Source organism: Alosa alosa, chromosome 11, assembly GCF_017589495.1.
Source record: "Alosa alosa isolate M-15738 ecotype Scorff River chromosome 11, AALO_Geno_1.1, whole genome shotgun sequence".
NCBI lineage: Eukaryota > Metazoa > Chordata > Actinopteri > Clupeiformes > Clupeidae > Alosa > Alosa alosa.
In genome coordinates, this window is record NC_063199.1 from 1,881,865 (window position 1) to 1,900,348 (window position 18,484).

Sequence of the window (18,484 nt, forward strand, 5' to 3'; positions counted from 1 at the left end):
AAGTTGTTGTAAACTATGCAGTTTAAACATATTTACATTGGTGTAAACATATTTAAAGATATCATCCATCATAAACGCTAATATCGATATATCGGCTAATAGGGCTATAATATCGGCACACCGATTTATCAGTCTGGCTCTACTAAAACCCATCATTAGGGACTCCTGATGAGGGAGAAAATATTTACAAGGTTTTTATACACAGAAAAAACAATCATACTGTTTGAATATAAAAAACACAGTGTAAGTCTCCATGTTTCACGGTCAGTGAATGCAAACTAGCTTAGTGGTTCTCAAAACTGTTTTATCACATGCACTACGGGTTCTCGACTGTTGTAGAAAGAAATGGCTGATCTTTAATGCAATATCTACATTGCCCATTACCAGCAACCATTCATCCAATGTTCCAAAGGCACATTCTGTTTACTAATCTGATATCATTTTAAAAGGCTAACTGAGAAAACATTGGAGAACCCTTTTGCAATTATGTAAGCACATCATGTAATCTGAAAACTGCTGCCCTGCTTAAAAAAACAATGCAACTGATCTCAGCTGGTATTCTGTCTATAATGGAGTGGAATTTCTAAGTGATCCTAAACTTTTGACCGATAGTGTATGAGTGCCTTTACACACAATCAAGGTGTTCCTTGGAAATTCTACTTTTAATAGTGTGCTATTATCTTCACCAATCTGAGCTTGAAGGTGAGGCAGTCTTGGCACTCGTTCTGACTCATCTGCTGGCACAGCGACAGCAGGATAACTTGTTTCCTTTTCCTTGCATTTTCCCGAAGCTTTTGGAGGGGGGAGTGTATAAGAAAAGTGCTTTGGGTGATACCTAGATAAAGTGTTATAAATTATACAACACATTACATTCATAACATGTAACTTTGTGTACCTACATAAGTACAATATAAATGTATACATCAGAGACAAGAAATACTATTTTCTGACTGGCAAGGGGCTATCAAAAAAAGTTTAATAACCCTTCCATTTTACTGCTCTGGAAGCAGAAACTGTAATAGCCATAGTAAAAAAACGGTTGACTGAACAATATTATCCATGAATAAAGGAAGTAGCACAAACTAAACAAGCGGTCATCTTAAAAACTGAACCACATATTTCCTTTGTGTGCTAAACATGCATGCAGACATGCCTGAGTGGCAACCGGAGTATGAGTAGGATAACTGCCTTCTGGTGTCCCGTTATATGGAATTAATGAACTTGGAAGAGTAAACTCCTATCTGCTTTGCGTTATCGAGTTCTTTGCCTTCACCTTGTCCATTCATTTCTTATAAAGGGACAAGTAAATATCAGTTATCCCTTATGTAATTAGTTGTTGTATGATTTCTTATAGTCATCATATAGTATGATTTCTTAACAGTTATATGTAAATGGTAAATGCCTGATGGGTAGGTGCAACATTGCATATTTATTCTGGAGAAATGTAAAAGGTAAACCACAACTACACACAATCCCAGTAAAGAATATCCTCAATAAAACTGATCTGAGATGCATAATCATAAGTCTTGACATTAACTTATGGTATTGCAAAAACCTAAACATTCAGCAGTAAGTCCAAATTCAGTTATTCGTCTGTTCATTTGTGAAAAGTGGTAGCTTCTATCCTGAATCACACATCACATTTGCTTTTTTCTGTCTGACTGTATTTTAAGGTAAGGTCATTTAAGGTTAACACTGAAAGTATGTAACATTAACAGACAATTTGGACAAATGCTTTTGGATGGTCATGAATGGTATTTATAGTTGCATTCAGATCACTGGCATTGCAATTGTATAAACATGTAAGAGTCAGTTTCATGTTAAAACAGACCTTCACAGTTCCATGATTGTAGTGATAAAAGCAGTTTGATGCCACTGATGCCTTCAAAAGAACTACACACATATAAAACAAACTCATACAAAATAAATGTTGATGAAACTGTGGCCTTAAAACAACATGGATGTATCAATATTGTACGCTCCTGTGGAATGAGTGAATGTCCCCCAAAATTCAAGGCATTCAGCAGAATACATCAGACATACAGATAACCAAGAAGCATCAACGTAGATGAGGAAAAAGTTGACTCAGTCAGAAGATGATAAGCAGAGAAAGTCCGAATGGAGGCACCTTGGTCAGATCTCAAGATGGTCAGCAGTGTATGTTCGAAAAGTGAGGCAGTGCATCGTCTCAATTAAGGGTATACACTTTTTGCTCTCTGATCAGCAGTTGGCCAGGAGCATGTTGTGAGCCACATACTTAAGGATCCCGCCATGTCTGTACAACACCATGTCCATCTCATTTTCAAATAGAGCTGTCACTCTAAAGCTCTTGCCGGTGCTTGTCTGAAATGGAGCAAATAAACAAGTTAACAAGTTAATTTCTTTTACCCAAATGTCCTGCCTGTTAACCAAGATTTTGCAAGATTTCTCCAGCTATGAGGTTAACACACGGGGTGGACTGTACATGGGAATGCATCTCTTTTCTTAGTTCCGATTGTCTTTGTATATGTGTACTGTATACCACAGCCACATACCATTCGGTTTCACATGAAACTGTTACTACATTAAAACCTACAGTTAGTTGGGGGCCAAGCAGCGAAGCTGCGAGGACCTCATTGTGTTTCTACGTTTTCCTATTATTATTATTATATGCAATGGGAGTCTATGGCAGCCCATAGAACCGTATGGTAAAAACTTGGGAAATTTGGCACACTGATTGGGGACGGTCCCATGATTCAGGTCACCAAGTCTCATGTCGGCAACTCAAACCCTCTAAGCCCACCAACAGGCCAAAGTTGGGCGGACGATGCGTTCATGCACGTAACTTTTGACCTGTTGGTCCGATTTTCAAAAGTCAGGTATTGTTGGAATCCTTGGACCAAGCCGAGTTCATTGCACCCTATGACGTCATTTTCCGCCATGATGGATTTTTCGCCATTTTGGATTTCATCAAAAACACTTAAAATGTATCAGGGGTCACATACTTTCTCTGATTCCCACCAAATTTGACACAGATCATCTTCAGACCAAGCCTCACAAAAGTTATCACTTTTGTCTTCGAAGTATTACCGTTAAGCCCGTAAAAGCCAATCAAAATTTCGGGGCGAAGCCTGCAAACAGGAAGTGAGCTCATATCTCAGCAACCCTTGCATGTATCAAAACCAAACTTGGTACATTGACTCATGACCCCATCAGGAGGACCCACAAGAAATTTGGTGACCTTTGACCTCTAGGGGGCGCTGTAATTCACAAACATGCCTTTTGGCCTGTAGCTGCTGCTGTGCTTAGAATTAAATTGTACTAGTGGTGTCTGGTAATACTGTGAAAGGTCCTTAGGTCAACTGAGGGCAACTTGTCACATCAATATAATTTATTCGGCCGCCATATTTGATTTGATCAAAACACCAACAATTTCAAGACAGGTCACAAATTTCATCTGATCTTCACCAAAATTGGCACAGACCATCTTCAGACCATGCCTTGTCACTTCATTTATTTCTGTAACAATTGATAGAAGCGTTCGCCCGTCACATCCAATTGAAATTTGTGGCGAAGCCGCCAAACAGGAAGTGAGCTCATCTCTCAGCAATCGTTGCATGTATCAAAACCAAACATGGACTCATGACCCCATCAGGTGAATGCCGAAGAAATTGTGACCTTTGACCTCTACTTTTGACGTGCTAGACGTGAAACTTGCTTTGCGCTAACAGCATTTCGTTGCCATGGTTACTCCGGCCTATCTGCTCATTGCTGCTTGCAGCTATATTTAATTAATAAATTTACTATGAATGACTTAGGCCATATATCATTCCTGTGAGAAGTGATACATACCGGTGTATGTGTGTGCTACTGTGTGAGTGTAGGGTACATTTCAACATCCACATCTTAATTTCCAAACACATTCTCAATTTCAATGACTTCTGAATGAATTAAGTTCATTAACACTTCACACACAACTTACCTGGACTGTAAGTTCTTGCAGAGGTGTAAGATCCTCAGGTATTGATATGGTGAACCTTTCTTTTCCTGAGAGCTCTAGGGTGTCTGCACTTTCTCCTCTCGCAAACTGGAGAGGGGCAATGCCCATCCCAACCAGATGATTCTTGTGCATCTTCTCAAAACTTTCAGCTATCACTGCACATATTCCCTACAATAAAGCCAAAAGAATAGATTAATGCCACTAAACAGTTTTCTTTTTTAAACATGCTTTTGACTCCAATACAGATTTGTTACCAGGAGGTAGGGTCCCTTAGCTGCCCAGTCACGGGAGCTTCCTGACCCATAACTCTGTCCTGCCAGAATGATGAGAGGAATCCCATCTCTCTGATAACGCTCTGATGCCTCAAACACATCCAGCTGTAATGCAAAATCATAGAGTTTGTTCTTAGCAACTGTACTGGTCTGTTCTGAAGCACTGACAAAACATTAACATTTTGGTAATTAAACTATATACTTTATATATTCAATTTATTTTTCAATAAAATATGAATTAAAGAAACCGTATGTAAGATTGTGGCCAAAACTGGTACTGCAATCACTTTCAAATTACTGTAGAGCGGTGTATCCCCTCACCCTCCCCCCTGACTGGCAGAGCTGGCAACCCGGATGCCGAAACACTGACTTTGTGATTAGAAGATAGGTGGAGGGTGGCGCATCAGGCCAAAACACAACATGAAAACATCAACATCAGTTGAGGGCTGCAACTTCACTTTTTAAACGACAATATCCTGGCCGGACTAACTGTTGTCAGTGATATAAGTATTTGAAATGAACATGATTTCTTAATGTCCAGTGACATATCAGGGCCATTTTATGATTAATTGAAATACATTTCTTACATACGGTTCCTTTAATTTAAATTAATAACAACATATGATGTAAAATATAGTGTTAAAACAAATAATGTAGAGATAGTTACAATGGTTTTGCTTAGGCAGACATGGTAGTTGCAATGTTAAATAAAGCGGTTTCTATGATGGTTTCTAGGGTAATCATGTTGGTTACTATGGAAACTGACATAGATGCTTTATTTCAATGCTATGTTGGGTGTAGGTGGTGGTTTAATATAGTTGGCTGGAGGCATAGTTGATAACTGACAGTTGGGATGGCTGAACAGTTAAATAGTAAGAGTAGTTCAAATAGTTAAATTATTTAACAGTGAATTATTGTAGTGAGGACTTTTATTTTGAAACAGTTGTGGGCAGAGGAAACAGTTGGCGGGAGTCATAGTTGATGACAACTGACAGTTGGAATGGCTTAAAGGTCCCATGTGTAAGAACTACTCCCATCTAGTGTTTAGGGATTATATTGCAACCTAATAGAACTACAGTAGCCGTCGCACATCGAAAACATAACACCCAATTCACACCGAAGATCCGCATTGTGACGAAACCATCGCTGAAGGAGTTGCGGTGTGAATTAACGTTGTTGTCAGCTGTTGCAAGCCATCGCAAAGCATTTAACGTTATCATATCTAGTCGCAGCTCATTTCGTTGCGAATCTACCTAGATGATGGCCCTAGTTCTGGACTCCTAAATAGGTGTGTCAAAACATAAACTTTTCTCTTTTATCATTGCTTGTGTGTGATGCCAACGAAACACACTTTCGGACATGGAATAAATAATTCAATTTTGTCTGTTAACCGAGCTAGTTAGCTAATGTTAGCACAGTAAACTGAAAGTGAATGGGAATGGCTAGTGATGTTCGCTAGCTAGGTAGCAGCTAAGGACTTTGGTTAAACTTTGTTGCAAACTAACCTGAAATAACATACATTCAGCAACTTTGTGGTAGTCTGCTAGTTCTAGCAAAACTATGGTAGGTTAGTTTATCAACTGTCTCTGGGTCTAGACTAGAGCCTTTGAACAGGTGGCTGTGCACAAGAGCTTTGCTGAGACAGTGACAGATCACAAAAAAGTTATTTTTTCTTTATTTGTTTCGTTGGAAAATACAATGCCAATGTCGGAATGTTAGGAAGACATGTAGCTTGTAGAAGATGGGTTCATAACTTACATCGCTGAATGTAGGGAAATTCAGCAGATGAATTCAAGAAAGGTTTTCTTTGCATGTCAAAGACGGCGCTGTATTTCACAAATGTCCCTAGCCGGTCACCGTTATTTTAAAATGGCGCACGTAGATGGAGCGTTCATAAACGCTATGTATATGTAAATGCCGATTTCTAAGCCCATAGGTATGCTTCGAATAAGCCTATTTCACAGTGTCCAGGTGTCCGACCTCGTTGATGTTGATGGGGCCACTGTGTAAATCAACTTCCTGTGGAAAAGCACCATCCCATAGACAGCAAAAGAAAAGTCCACAGGAAAGACAAAAGCAGGAAGACGTTTTACCCTGCCAATTAAGGCATCATTAACATCAACGAGGCCGGACACCTGGACACTGTGAAATAGGCTAATTGGTGGTGGTGGTAATTAAACATGAATGAGGCCACATTTATGAATGGGAAGTGTTAATATAGCTAACAAACAACTGAAAACGTTTCACACTGTCCCTTTAACAGTGAAAAAGTTTAAATAGTTAAATTATTTAAGTAATGTTGCTAATTAGCTAGCTATGCTAACAGCGTGCTAACAGTGTTATGACTATGCTAACAATGTAAACAAGTTAACTGTGCTAACGATTGTGAGCAGTTATGCTAACAAATGTAACAATGCTAACTAGCTAACTGTATTAACTATGTTATTTAGCTAACTTAGCTAATGTTTGCTAGCAGTTATGCTAACAATGCCTACTATGCTAATCAGGTTACTTAGCTAACTTAACTAATGTTTTCTAACATTTATGCTAACAATGCTATTAATTGCCAACCATGTTACTTAGCTAACTTAGCTAATGTTTGCTAGCAGTTATGCTAACAATGCTAATTATGCATTTATATGACTTTTGAAACAGTTGTTGGCAGAGAAAACAGTTGAGCAGGATCTGCACCAAAGCCGCCAAATTTGCGACAAACAACGTCACTGATTAAAACAGACAATAGATCAATGTACAGTGACAAATCTCATTTGTACTCTCCACCACTAGTTGGTAAACATCCAGAGCTTCGATTCAGTACGCGAGAAAACCACAAGCGCTTTTCCTCCATAACACGGAAGCAATGCGGGCCATAGTTTTGCACAAATTGAAGCAGAAATAAACCAAATGTTGAAAAAAAGTTCGTGTGATTAAGTCTTGGGTCGGTTATTCACCTATTTTCATTCTGAAGGAGAATATCTGCCTTTTGGAAAATATGATCGATCATCTATTGACAGTGATAGTCATGGTGCGTCTGTGAATTGAGGTGCGTCTTTGCGACAGTGTCCACTAAGCATACCATGCTTATTTCGACCCTCTGCCCAACATAGCTGGAGTGCCAGTACAGTGGTAATAGTGATGATAAGTGTCCGTAACGGACGAAGTACAGACAGCAGGGGTAGTAAAAATAGGGCTCTGAAGAACTACAAAGTCTCCTGGAATTGGAACTAATTTGACCAGGCTACTTTATTGTATAGTAGCATAGGGTTTGTGGTTATAGTAATAGTTTACTATTGTTGGTTTATACTGTATGTGACTGTTTTCCTGTTCATTTGTTATGTGGATGAAATTGTAACAATCTGCTTGTGAGTTTTTATAAAATATCACGGGAATCATGGGTTACAACTAATGAATTTGCTTCTTTTAAATTAATTCAGGAAGCCACAGGGATTGCAATAGATCTTAAGGTGACATATATTTCCCAGGCACACGATATCACATATACACCAACAAACAGTATTAATAGCACAACATCTAGCAAATCGTGGCTGCCGGTTTAAATGTTTATCTTGGAGGCCACGCCAGCCATGGCCAGCACGGTCTCAAAGTCTCTCAAACTCCACATCAAAGCACACGACGACGAACGAAACAGTCTTGATAATCCAAGGAAAAAGGGAAACAAAGTAATCCACAACGTTGGCCCCAAAAGGAAAAAAGTAGAAAAATTAACCCCAGCGATAGAAAACAAAAAAAGGATCCTTCTCACGGTATCGGATGTTTTATCCACCACGGCGAGGTTGGATTCTCTTTGAACAGACCCGGTCGTAAGTAAAAAAGCAATGTCCGATAAACGTTCTTCCGTAAGCTTAATTGTAACAGGTCTCTCGTTAGGCTCCCCGGCGTAAATTTCAAGCTCCTGGTTAGCGCGACTTCCTCGCATTTTATTCTCTTCAAATTGGCGATCATTCTCCTGACAAAACATTCCTAGTCAGCTGACGGGTTTGACAGGTCGTCCTCGCCAGCTGATCTAGCCCAACCACATAAACAAAGTCCACGTTGATCAGTTTAAATGACCGTCACAGTGGTGCTTACAGAGATCCAGGTAATGCATAAGAATTGTCCTTTTATGCTAGTAAACATTTCATAATTACCATGCATACAAAATAAAAAAAATCATAAACTTATGTGGTGATGCCACACAATGACAAAAAAAAATTAAGTAAAACTGCTCAGATATGTTTAACATCCAGTATTTACTGAAATGTGCATATTTCGAGGTGGTTGCCATCCAGTGACGTCATAATATGCAAATTAGATGAGTAAATTTACCCCCTTCATAAACTTTTGTTCATACTCAATGATTTTCATTCACAGTAGGACTTTATCTCTGACCGCTTTCAAGCCATGGCCATTTTGATGTAAAAATCCAATGTTTTTTTAAACCCTGGTGCCTAAAGGGTTAAGAGAGCCAGATTGTATGCTTAACCCTTTGCAGTCCGCACGCTCTAATTTCGGTACCCCAGTACCGATGACGTTCAGTCTAATAACTCCGCCATAGCCCAACCAATTTTATCAATGAAAACTTCCTCTAAAACGTCACATCATAGGCTTTCTGGCGATATGATTGGTTAAGGGATTTGTGGCGCGAATTTCTTGTACTACGTGAAGGTAAAATCAAGAGTTGACGTCTCCCTCCACAGGAAAAACAGCAGGAAGCACTATGCATCGTTCATCTTGACGTTGTCTAAAAGAGACTACTGGATCATCTGAGGTAAAAACAAGTCTTTTTACGTTATTAGGGCCCGAGCACCGAAGGGCACAAGGCCCTATTGTTTTTGTAAGGATTATTATTATTATTAGGGCCCAAGCACCTAAGGGCGCAAGGCCCTATTGTTTTTGTAAGGATTATTATTATTATTAGGGCCCAAGCAATCGGAAGGGCGCAAGGGCCCTATTGTTTTTGTAAGGATTATTATTATTAGGGCCCGAAGTAACCGGAAAGGCCCTATTGTTTTGTAAGGATTATTATTAGGGGCCCGAGCAATCAAGGGCCCTAGGTCCTGTTTTTGTAAGGATTATTATTATTATTATTATTATTATATTAACTTTCTGTTTATATATATTATATTAATTATATTATACTAAATTTCTTTATACTAACTTCTCATTTTCCAAGATGGCGGCGCGTACACACGCAGCGACCTCTCTCTGTCCCAACCGTACGGTGTTTTGTTCGTTTAAAAGTGTTTGTCCGAAAGTTTTACGTGTTCGCCTCTGCCTTACTACGCCATACTACAAGTACAGCAGGCAGTTTTAATTGACATCTGCAAAAGCAAGTTTTGCAGCGCTCTGACTTTGCAACAGAGACGCTTAAAGGAACTCGGACTACTCCGGCCTGCAACAACACCGGACTCGCCTGCTACTCCTCCCCCGGAAAGAAAGCGTCGGAAGCGGTGTGCGAGGAAGCAGAAGAGGGGCTGTCAGTGAACAACAGACGGCACACCCAGACGGTTTCACCATCTTCACTGGAGATTTTAACCATGCTGATCTCAAAACTGTACTTCCAAAGCTACACCAGCATGTTAATTTTCCAACAAGAGGAGATAACATCCTGGACCTGGTCTACATTACACACAAAGGAGCATACAAAGCCACCCCCCTCCCCCACATTGGACTTTCAGACCATACCACTGTTATGCTAATGCCCGCATACAGACAAAGGGTAAAGCGAACAAACCGGTTCGTAAGCAGGTAAAAGTGTGGCCTGAGGGAGCCTCGATGCTCTTCAAGACTGCTTTGACACAACAGACTGGGAAATGTTTAAGCAGGCAGCCACTTACAACAACCGACAGACATAGAGGAGTATACAGACACTGTAACCTCTTACATCACCAAGTGCATCGATGATGTGACCCACACAAAAGACATCATCACTTTCGGGCTAACTGGAAGCCATGGCTGACAGGGGATGTCCTCAGGCTGCTGAGGGCCAGAGACAAAGCCTACAGAGCTGGGGATGAAGCTGGCATGAAAACAGCGAGCCAACCTGTCCCGTGGCATCAAGGAAGCAAAAAGGAATACACTCACAAGATAACCACCCACTTCAAAGACAGCAGGGAACGACAAAGCCTATGGCAGGGCATTCAGGCCCTCACGGACTACAAGCCCGCCACAGAGCTGTGAGAGCAACATCCCTCTGCTCAACAACCTGAACCGCTTCTTTGCTCAGCTTTGAAGCACAAAACAGCACCTGCCCACAGAAGACCCATCCCCCTACATGAGCAGCCCCTGTGCCTCTCTGCCGACAGCGTGAAGAGGACACTTGCTGCTATCAACACCGTAAGGCAACAGGTCCAGACAACATCCCAGGTCGCGGCGGCTGAAGGACTGCGGGGGGAGCTTAAGGATGTCTTCACAGACATCTTTAACACTTCCCTGAAGCAAGCCATCGTCCCATCATGTTTCAAAGCTGCCACCATCATACCTGTGCGAAGAAAACTGCTCCATCCTGCTTCAATGACTACCGCCCTGTGGCACTGACATCCATCATCATGAAGTGCTTTGAGCGGCTTGTCATGTCACATATCAAAGCCATTCTCCCCCCACCCTGGACCCCTTCCAGTTTGCATACCGAGCCAAGCGGTCTACAGAGGATGCAATCTGCTCTGCCCTCCACCCAGCCCTCACCCACCTGGAAAAAAGAGACTCATATGTGAGATTGCTGTTTATAGACTTCAGTTCTGCATTCAACACCATAATACCACAACAACTCATCTGCAAACTTGACAAACTGGGACTCAGTACCTACCTCTGCAACTGGCTACTGGACTTCCTCTGTCAGAGGCCCCAAGTAGTAATGTTGGCAACAATACCTCAAGCAGCATCACACTGAGCACATGGGCCCCCAGGCCGCGTGCTCAGTCCGGCTGCTCTTCACCCTGCTGACGATGACTGCACTGCAACCTACAGCAACAATCACATAGTGAAATTTGCTGACGACACAACTCTGGTGGGTCTCATCACCAAGGGCTTAATGAGACTCAATACAGGTTGGAGGTCGACCATCTGACCACGCGGGTGCAGGGACAACAACCTCCTGCTGAACGCCAGCAAGACCAAAGAGATTGTTGTTGACTTCCTGGAGAGGTCACACCCAACACCTGCCACTGACCATCGACGGTGCTGTGGTGGAGAGAGCAGCAGCACCAAATTCCTGGGGGTGCACATCAGTGAAGACCTCTCCTGGACCACCAACACTGCATCACTGGCTTAAGAGAGCTCAGCGCCGCCTGTACTTCCCAAGCGAAACTCAGGCGAAAGCAAGTGCTCCACCAGCCATCATGACCACATTCTACCGAGGCACCATTGAGAGCATCCTCTCCAGCTGTATCGCTGTGTAGGCTGAAGCTGCACTGAATACAACAGGAAAGCCCTGCAGCATAGTGAACACAGCTGGAAGGATCATTGGTGCTTCACTCCCCTCCTGAAGGACATTTACACCACCCACCTCACCGGCGGCACCAAAATTGTGAGTGATGCAAGTCACCCCCAGCCACAATCTGTTTGATCTACTGCCCTCTGGGAAGAGGTACAGAAGCCTGCGCCCCAAGACTACCAGACTCACCAACAGCTTCATACACCAAGCTGTAAGGATGCTGAACTCTCCCTCCTCTCCCCCTCCACCCTCAGCTACATAACATCCTGGACATTGGACCCACAATGGTCCTGCACTACTCCACTTGCACACTTGAACACTTGCACACTTGTACACTTTACAACTTGGTGTTGTTGTCCTGAAAACACAACACTTCTGCTGCTCTTACATAACTTGCACCACTATGCCACTTTCTTTTTTATTACTTAGGGTCAAACAGAACTACCCAAGCCTTTTATTGGCCTGACTTTGCACTAGTATTTTATTGACTGTCTATGCACAATTTCAACCAAATTTTGCTGCTCTTATTTTTTCATTATTATATGTGCCCTCTTATTTACTTATTTACTTACTTTTTTGTTTACTTGAATGTTATGTTTGTCTGTGGACTTAAATTGGTAAAATATGTCTTGTGGGATAGTGAGAAACGTAATTTCGATCTCTTTGTATGTCTGGAACATGTGAAGAAATTGACAATAAAGCTGACTTTGACTTTGACTTTGACTTTGAACTTTGTCTCAGAGCGTTTTCCTTTGTTGAGGTGGTTAAGATGGGTGAAAAGTCTTGAAAGTCTTGGCACACACATCAGGTGTCACGCAAAGCAAAGAGCTGAGACCTGAAAGCAAAGAGCTTGGCCCCGGGCGTGGCCCAGGGACTCAGTAGCGCCCCCTTAGGTGATTGAGGCAGTGGTTGGCACATACTTTCAGCTAGAGGCATCAAATTAGGTAGGTGTGTGTATCTCCCCAAGATGAACAACTTTCGTATGTACAATGCATTAGCCACGCCCAACAGGAAGTGAGGTATTTGGGATTTTGTGCAGACTAAAATGTGATGAATTGTGATGCCAAAATAGGTTCTTCCCATCGGTGAAAACGAATGAAATTTGGCACACACGTGAAGAGGTACCATGAATACACAGGAGAAAAGCCTTGGCACTGGGCTTGGCCCAGGAACTCCATAGTGCCCATAGTGAGGTAATTGGTATTTTGTGCATTGTGGACATGATCTATTTTAACATACTCCTCCTAGACAGTTGATCCGATTCATGTGAAAGTTGGTATACGTGATGCCAATATGGTTCTGATTCTAAATTGTGAAGCTTTTTTGATGTTGTAATTTGACGAAATGGTGAAACTATGAATTTTAATACCCTTCCACATAAACAATAAATGTGTCTTAATTCACCATGCATGGCTTGAAATGTTTTAAATTTCACAGGTCTTTGAATACCATGGTAGTGATGATATTCACATGCCCATAATGCATATTTGGCATAGCGCCACCACCTGGCAACAGAAAGAATGGCAATTACACTGATGTCACATGATCAATTTTAACATACTCCTCCTAGACGGTTTGTCAGATTCATGTGAAATTTGGCTAACATTATGCCAAGATGTTGCTGATGTTAAATTGCGAAGGGATTTTTGATATGGTGTAATATGTCATGATTTTAATATCTCACCATATAAACAGGAAATGAGTCATAAAGTCACAGTGCATTGAATGAATGGTCTGAAACTAATCAGGTTAATAGAAATTATGATTATGATGATATCCAGACACCCAATGGGCCTGCCTGGCATAGCGCCACCACCTGGCCAAGTAGGAAATGTGCCAGAAATGGACAATGCCTTAAGTGATTGATCTGAAACTTTATAAAATATTGGATATCATTATTGTGATGATATTCACACATATAATTCACATGCCTAGCATAGTGCCACCATCTGGCCAAACAGGAAATATGCCAGAAATGCTCTATGCTTTGAATGTATGTTCTGAAACTTCTCAGGTTAATAGATATTATAATTATGATGATATCCAGAGACCCTATGGGCCTGCCAGGCATAGTGCCACCACCTGGCCAAGCAGGAAAATGTGTGAAAATATTGGATATAATTATTGTGATGATATTCACATGTGTAATTCACATGCCTAATATAGCACCACCATCTGGCAAAAAAAGTGTATCAGAATTGTTCTTTGCTTAAAATTAATAATCTGAAATTTCTCAGGTTAATATATATTATGATTATGATGACACACAATGGGCCTGCTTTGCATTGCGCCCCCACCTGGCCAAGCAAGTAAATGTGCCAGAAAATAACATGCAAAAACAAATAGCACACACATCAAATATGTACATTTTACAAATGCACCACGTCGGTGCTTTGTTGGATTCTGAAATGTCACGGGTTGCGGCCCGCAGGTGCTCGGGCCCGCCATTGCCGCTTGCGGCTATATTTATTACTTGTTATCCATGTTATTACTTCAAAGTCATTTTTAAAAGTTATTTTTGCTGGTAATTACACAGTGTATGCATGGCCGTAACATAATGCGTGTGTGTCTTTAGTAAACTCATTATTTTTGAGGGGTTACTATATGTCAACCAATATTACAGACCTACTAGGACTGACACTTTAACGATTTGTTCTATTTTGAACAATGTTGCTTGCTTATCATGTGATGATACAGAAACTAGCTGAAAGTTATGTAACGTTAGGACCAGAAAAGGCTGTCTTTGTCCTTGACGAGTAGTCGCGATAAAGTTCACTCCCGTGCTTTATGACTGCCAACTTAATCAGTATTTTATTGTCAAATAAGTCATTCCGTCGACATATGTAGCACAATTTACAGTTGTTTGTAGACAAGTTGCTTAGCTTACTTATCTGACATGAATGACAATGTTAATGTTACATTACCGACGTGAAGACTATGTTGATCACCGATGGTCTAACGTAAGGATTTTATTCATTGACTGCCGTTTTCATGAATGCATGACTGAAGATTTGTTATAAATGTGTCTATCAGGTTGGCTGCTAAGATTATAAGGTTTTTGGGTGGATAACTATGATGGGAGCTCATACACCCAAGCCTACAAAACATATTGATCTCAATGGTGTATTTTGCCCATGTTCAGGGTGGAAAATAAAAAAAGAAAGATTTGCATAAGACAAGTCAAATTGGTGTTTGTAAAAAGAAGGGATTATGGAGAATAAAGAAAAAATATTTAAAAAATCTTTGTATATTCCCACGAGGTGTTTGGGTGCTCTGAAAATGAGAACCAAAAAGATTTTTCAGACTTGTGAGGTCTGCTGTTCAGACCCTGAAGGGATTTCTTTTCTGTTCATTGCTTTTTGTAAGAGTGTTTCTACTTATCTCAGTAAGGGAAATAAATCAAGAGCCTATGTTGAGTACAAATGTCTTCTGAAGGCCTAAACAGAGCCCAGCCAAAAACTCCAATAAAATTTTTATCAACTTTGAGGGACAGCTATGACCATGCAGGATCATCCAGACCAAACGTAACAATTTTGCTACATACTATTCCTATTTATATACCAGCATGCACAATTTGAGCCTCCTACATGGTTTAGTTCTTGTGCTTTGGGCTTGTGAACTTGTGAAAATCGACACCCCCCTCCCCCTGTAAAACTGGCTGTATCTTGGAAAGTATTGATCTTACATAAAAGTAATTTTACAGTGTGTCTCCTGGGTAGGTACACCTGGTAATTTTTTCAGAATTTTTTGACGTGGAATGACCCAATACCATTTACACCCCATTGTCTGCTAGGCTTAGTTGGACACACACACACACACACACACCCACCCATGCCACAGCTGTGACAACGCACACACAACGGATCTGGTATGAATGTGACGTTAGTGTATCACCTTATGTGTAGGGCAAATGATATCGATAATTATATATTGTATCGGATTATATGCTGAATGGTTGTTAAATGTATTGAATTTCTTCTAATGTTTTAATTGTTTATATATACGTGTGTGAATGTTAATATGAATTGATGTTTTGTTCACCATGTTAAAGTATTTTGTTGATCTTTGTTATACTTGTCATTCTTGTAGTTCTAATAGTTACTGCTTGTTTGTAAACATATGTTTATGTTATTTACCTGAAGTTGTTGTTCCTGGTTATTTAATGAAATTGTTTAAGACTTTTCTAGATAAAATTATTTATTTTCCCTTTCGTAAACCTAACACATGTGCAAGTTGCCATCAGCTAGTCTGTATTTCAGCCTTTATCTGTCCTCCCAGTGGCGGTTCTAGAGATTTTTTCCTGGGGTGGCGAAGGGGTGGCATGAGGTTCCAGGAGGGGGGCCATGGACATTATTCAAAACTTAAAATTCTACGGATTTCATTGAATATGTTTTGTTCTCTACACTACATTACACGAGGTGGAAGGCAAATCGGAGATGTAGCTGGCGTTTTGGATGGTGTGGGTCTTAATATGTGAATTTCTTTCTCTGTGTAATCACTATACAGTCTGTGTAGTCTGTACTTCAATTATACAGTGTCAAAAAGCATTTCTAGGGGGGTTTGGAGGTATGTTAAAAAATGACCCCTCAAATGATGTCTTCTAGTGAGTTTTGAGGGAATATGGACACATTTATATGGTATTGGAGTTGGTGTCTCTGTCTGTGTCTGTATTAGAAGGATAGGCAAAGTGTATGCTTTCTACCTGACATGGAACTTGACCAGACTCAGTGTTTCCCATACATTGACTAATCTGTGGCGGGGCGCCATGAAATCAAAATCGACCGCCACAGATTAATATTCTATGTTTAATTTAATTTAAATTAAAAATAAGATAAAATCCTTGCGTTGCCATTGAGCTGCGCTTTTTACGCACGCAGCCTTTCCTTACCCCGCCCCGCTCTCTCTCGTAGCCTGCTGCCCCTCCTCTGCATGTGCATTTAACAAAATATTCACGATTGTTGAAGGATTGTTGTTGCCACATAGAAGCATTGTATAGAAGACGTCTTGCTAAATTGCTATTAAATCCACTTATATGGACACTTCCTTTGTATCAGCAACCAATCGCGAAAGTTCAAAGGCGAGTCTACGCTGAGAACGGAATCTCATTGGCTGTCTTTCAAGGCTGTTTTCTCAAAATGAGTTTCCTCTCACACTCGGAGCTCAAAAACTCCACTTCAGAAGCACGTACATACACCAAACTTTCTAGACTTATGCCTAACTATATGTCGAAGATTTCTACAGAGGGGTTTGTTGATATATTATTCCTAGCCTGACTTACATGACATTTTATGCCTAAAAACATGGAAAAAAATCGTTTTTTAGGGCTAGTGACATAATTTTCTGATTTACAGGATAACAAAAGTAGATATTCATAAATCCCTCTGTAAATGTTTCCCCATCTAATATCTGAACACAATGAATACATAATTTTGAACCTGGCTGTATCCAATGCTCAGGTTTCGTGCCTTAAAATGTATGCAAATTAGCGCATATTTAATGAGATAATGCCTAATTTGCATATGTAAACATTAAATTACAGCAAACTTGTAATACATTTTTTCTCATATTAATGTAAGTAATCAACTGGGGAAGTTTCATAGTGGTATCTGCTTGTTAAAAATTTTACCCTATTCACCTGTAGTGTCTCGCCTTAAAGCCTGAGACAGACAGTTGCTGCAGGTGGCCTGGTCCTTTAAAAGACCTACAGTACGTTACAAAGTTTGAATGAAGTTTCTAAGTTAAACGGGTCAAGCTGAATTGCACGCAGAAAAAGTGGTAAGCGGAATAATAATAAGAAGCCTAGGTAGACCAGTACAGTGCATTTTTATGCACTGTAATAAAAAGAAGACTTAGGATAACAGAACAGTGCATTTTCATGCACTGAAATAAAGCAATAGAAAATGGGGTATCTGCATATCTCTCTAACATGTATAAGCAGCCAACCATATAAAAGTCACTATTTTGAATGATGAGCAAAGTGCAGTATTAAGTCTGTCTGAAACCAACTTAATAACTAGGCGAAACCAATTTGCTAATTTATCACCATGGCCTAGATCTTAACCGTAAACATTGCAAACAGTTAAGTGCTCCTACAAGCCACATGTTTTAGTTCATGAACTTTGTCCGCCATTTCAATTAAGGCCCATAGTTTCTCACAGCAATCTGTGAGATTCTTCAGTGGTAGGCAAAGCTACTCAAAATAATCCACAATCCCCAAAATTTACAACAGCTCTATATCGTTACACTATTCCCCTTTACAGAACTGTTAATTGCAATTGTAACACTGTGCTGCCCCAACAACTTACCGTCTGTCCAGTTGGAATGTGCAGAGTCTTGGGACCAGGTTTGCCAATGAAACGGTTCTGTAGCTTCATGCTTGCAAACGTACCACGAGTCATCACCGCATCATTTCCTCTACGAGCCCCATAGGAGTTGAATTCCCGTGGTGTGAGGCTGCAATGTACAATAACATGGTAGTGATTTCTCAAAATTATGTGTAGTTGTACCCATGGACTGAAAACAGAATGCTTTTCATTTCAGTTCGTTCTGAGCAATACATTTTTTTTTTCCTGTTCCAGTGTTCCAAGGCCGCTAAATGGTAACTGGTTAGAATGTTATAGAAGAATGGTTAATAGCATTCCTTTAAAAATTACTTTGCCTTTACAAATTGATTTATGGCTGGTGGCACAATACTATAGGCTTTTTTTTGCCCAACAGCCTTAAAGCTGAAATGAATTTTTGAAGTCAGTGCCTTATTGACCGAGAAAAAGCCAAAGATGTATTTTTACAGAAATGCCAGGT

General features: G+C 40.5%; 1 protein-coding gene across 1 annotated transcript in view; it reads right to left on the reverse strand.

Moving 5' to 3' along the window:
* Nucleotides 1–1,410: 1,410 nt before the first annotated feature.
* Nucleotides 1,411–18,484, reverse strand: part of ireb2 (iron-responsive element binding protein 2) — a 76,515-nt gene continuing 59,441 nt past the window's right edge. The window contains 4 exon segments of the mRNA XM_048257345.1: nucleotides 1,411–2,343; nucleotides 3,962–4,147; nucleotides 4,234–4,356; nucleotides 17,989–18,136. Of these exon segments, the coding sequence (XP_048113302.1) occupies nucleotides 2,221–2,343; nucleotides 3,962–4,147; nucleotides 4,234–4,356; nucleotides 17,989–18,136 (580 nt within the window). The 3' untranslated portion in view covers nucleotides 1,411–2,220.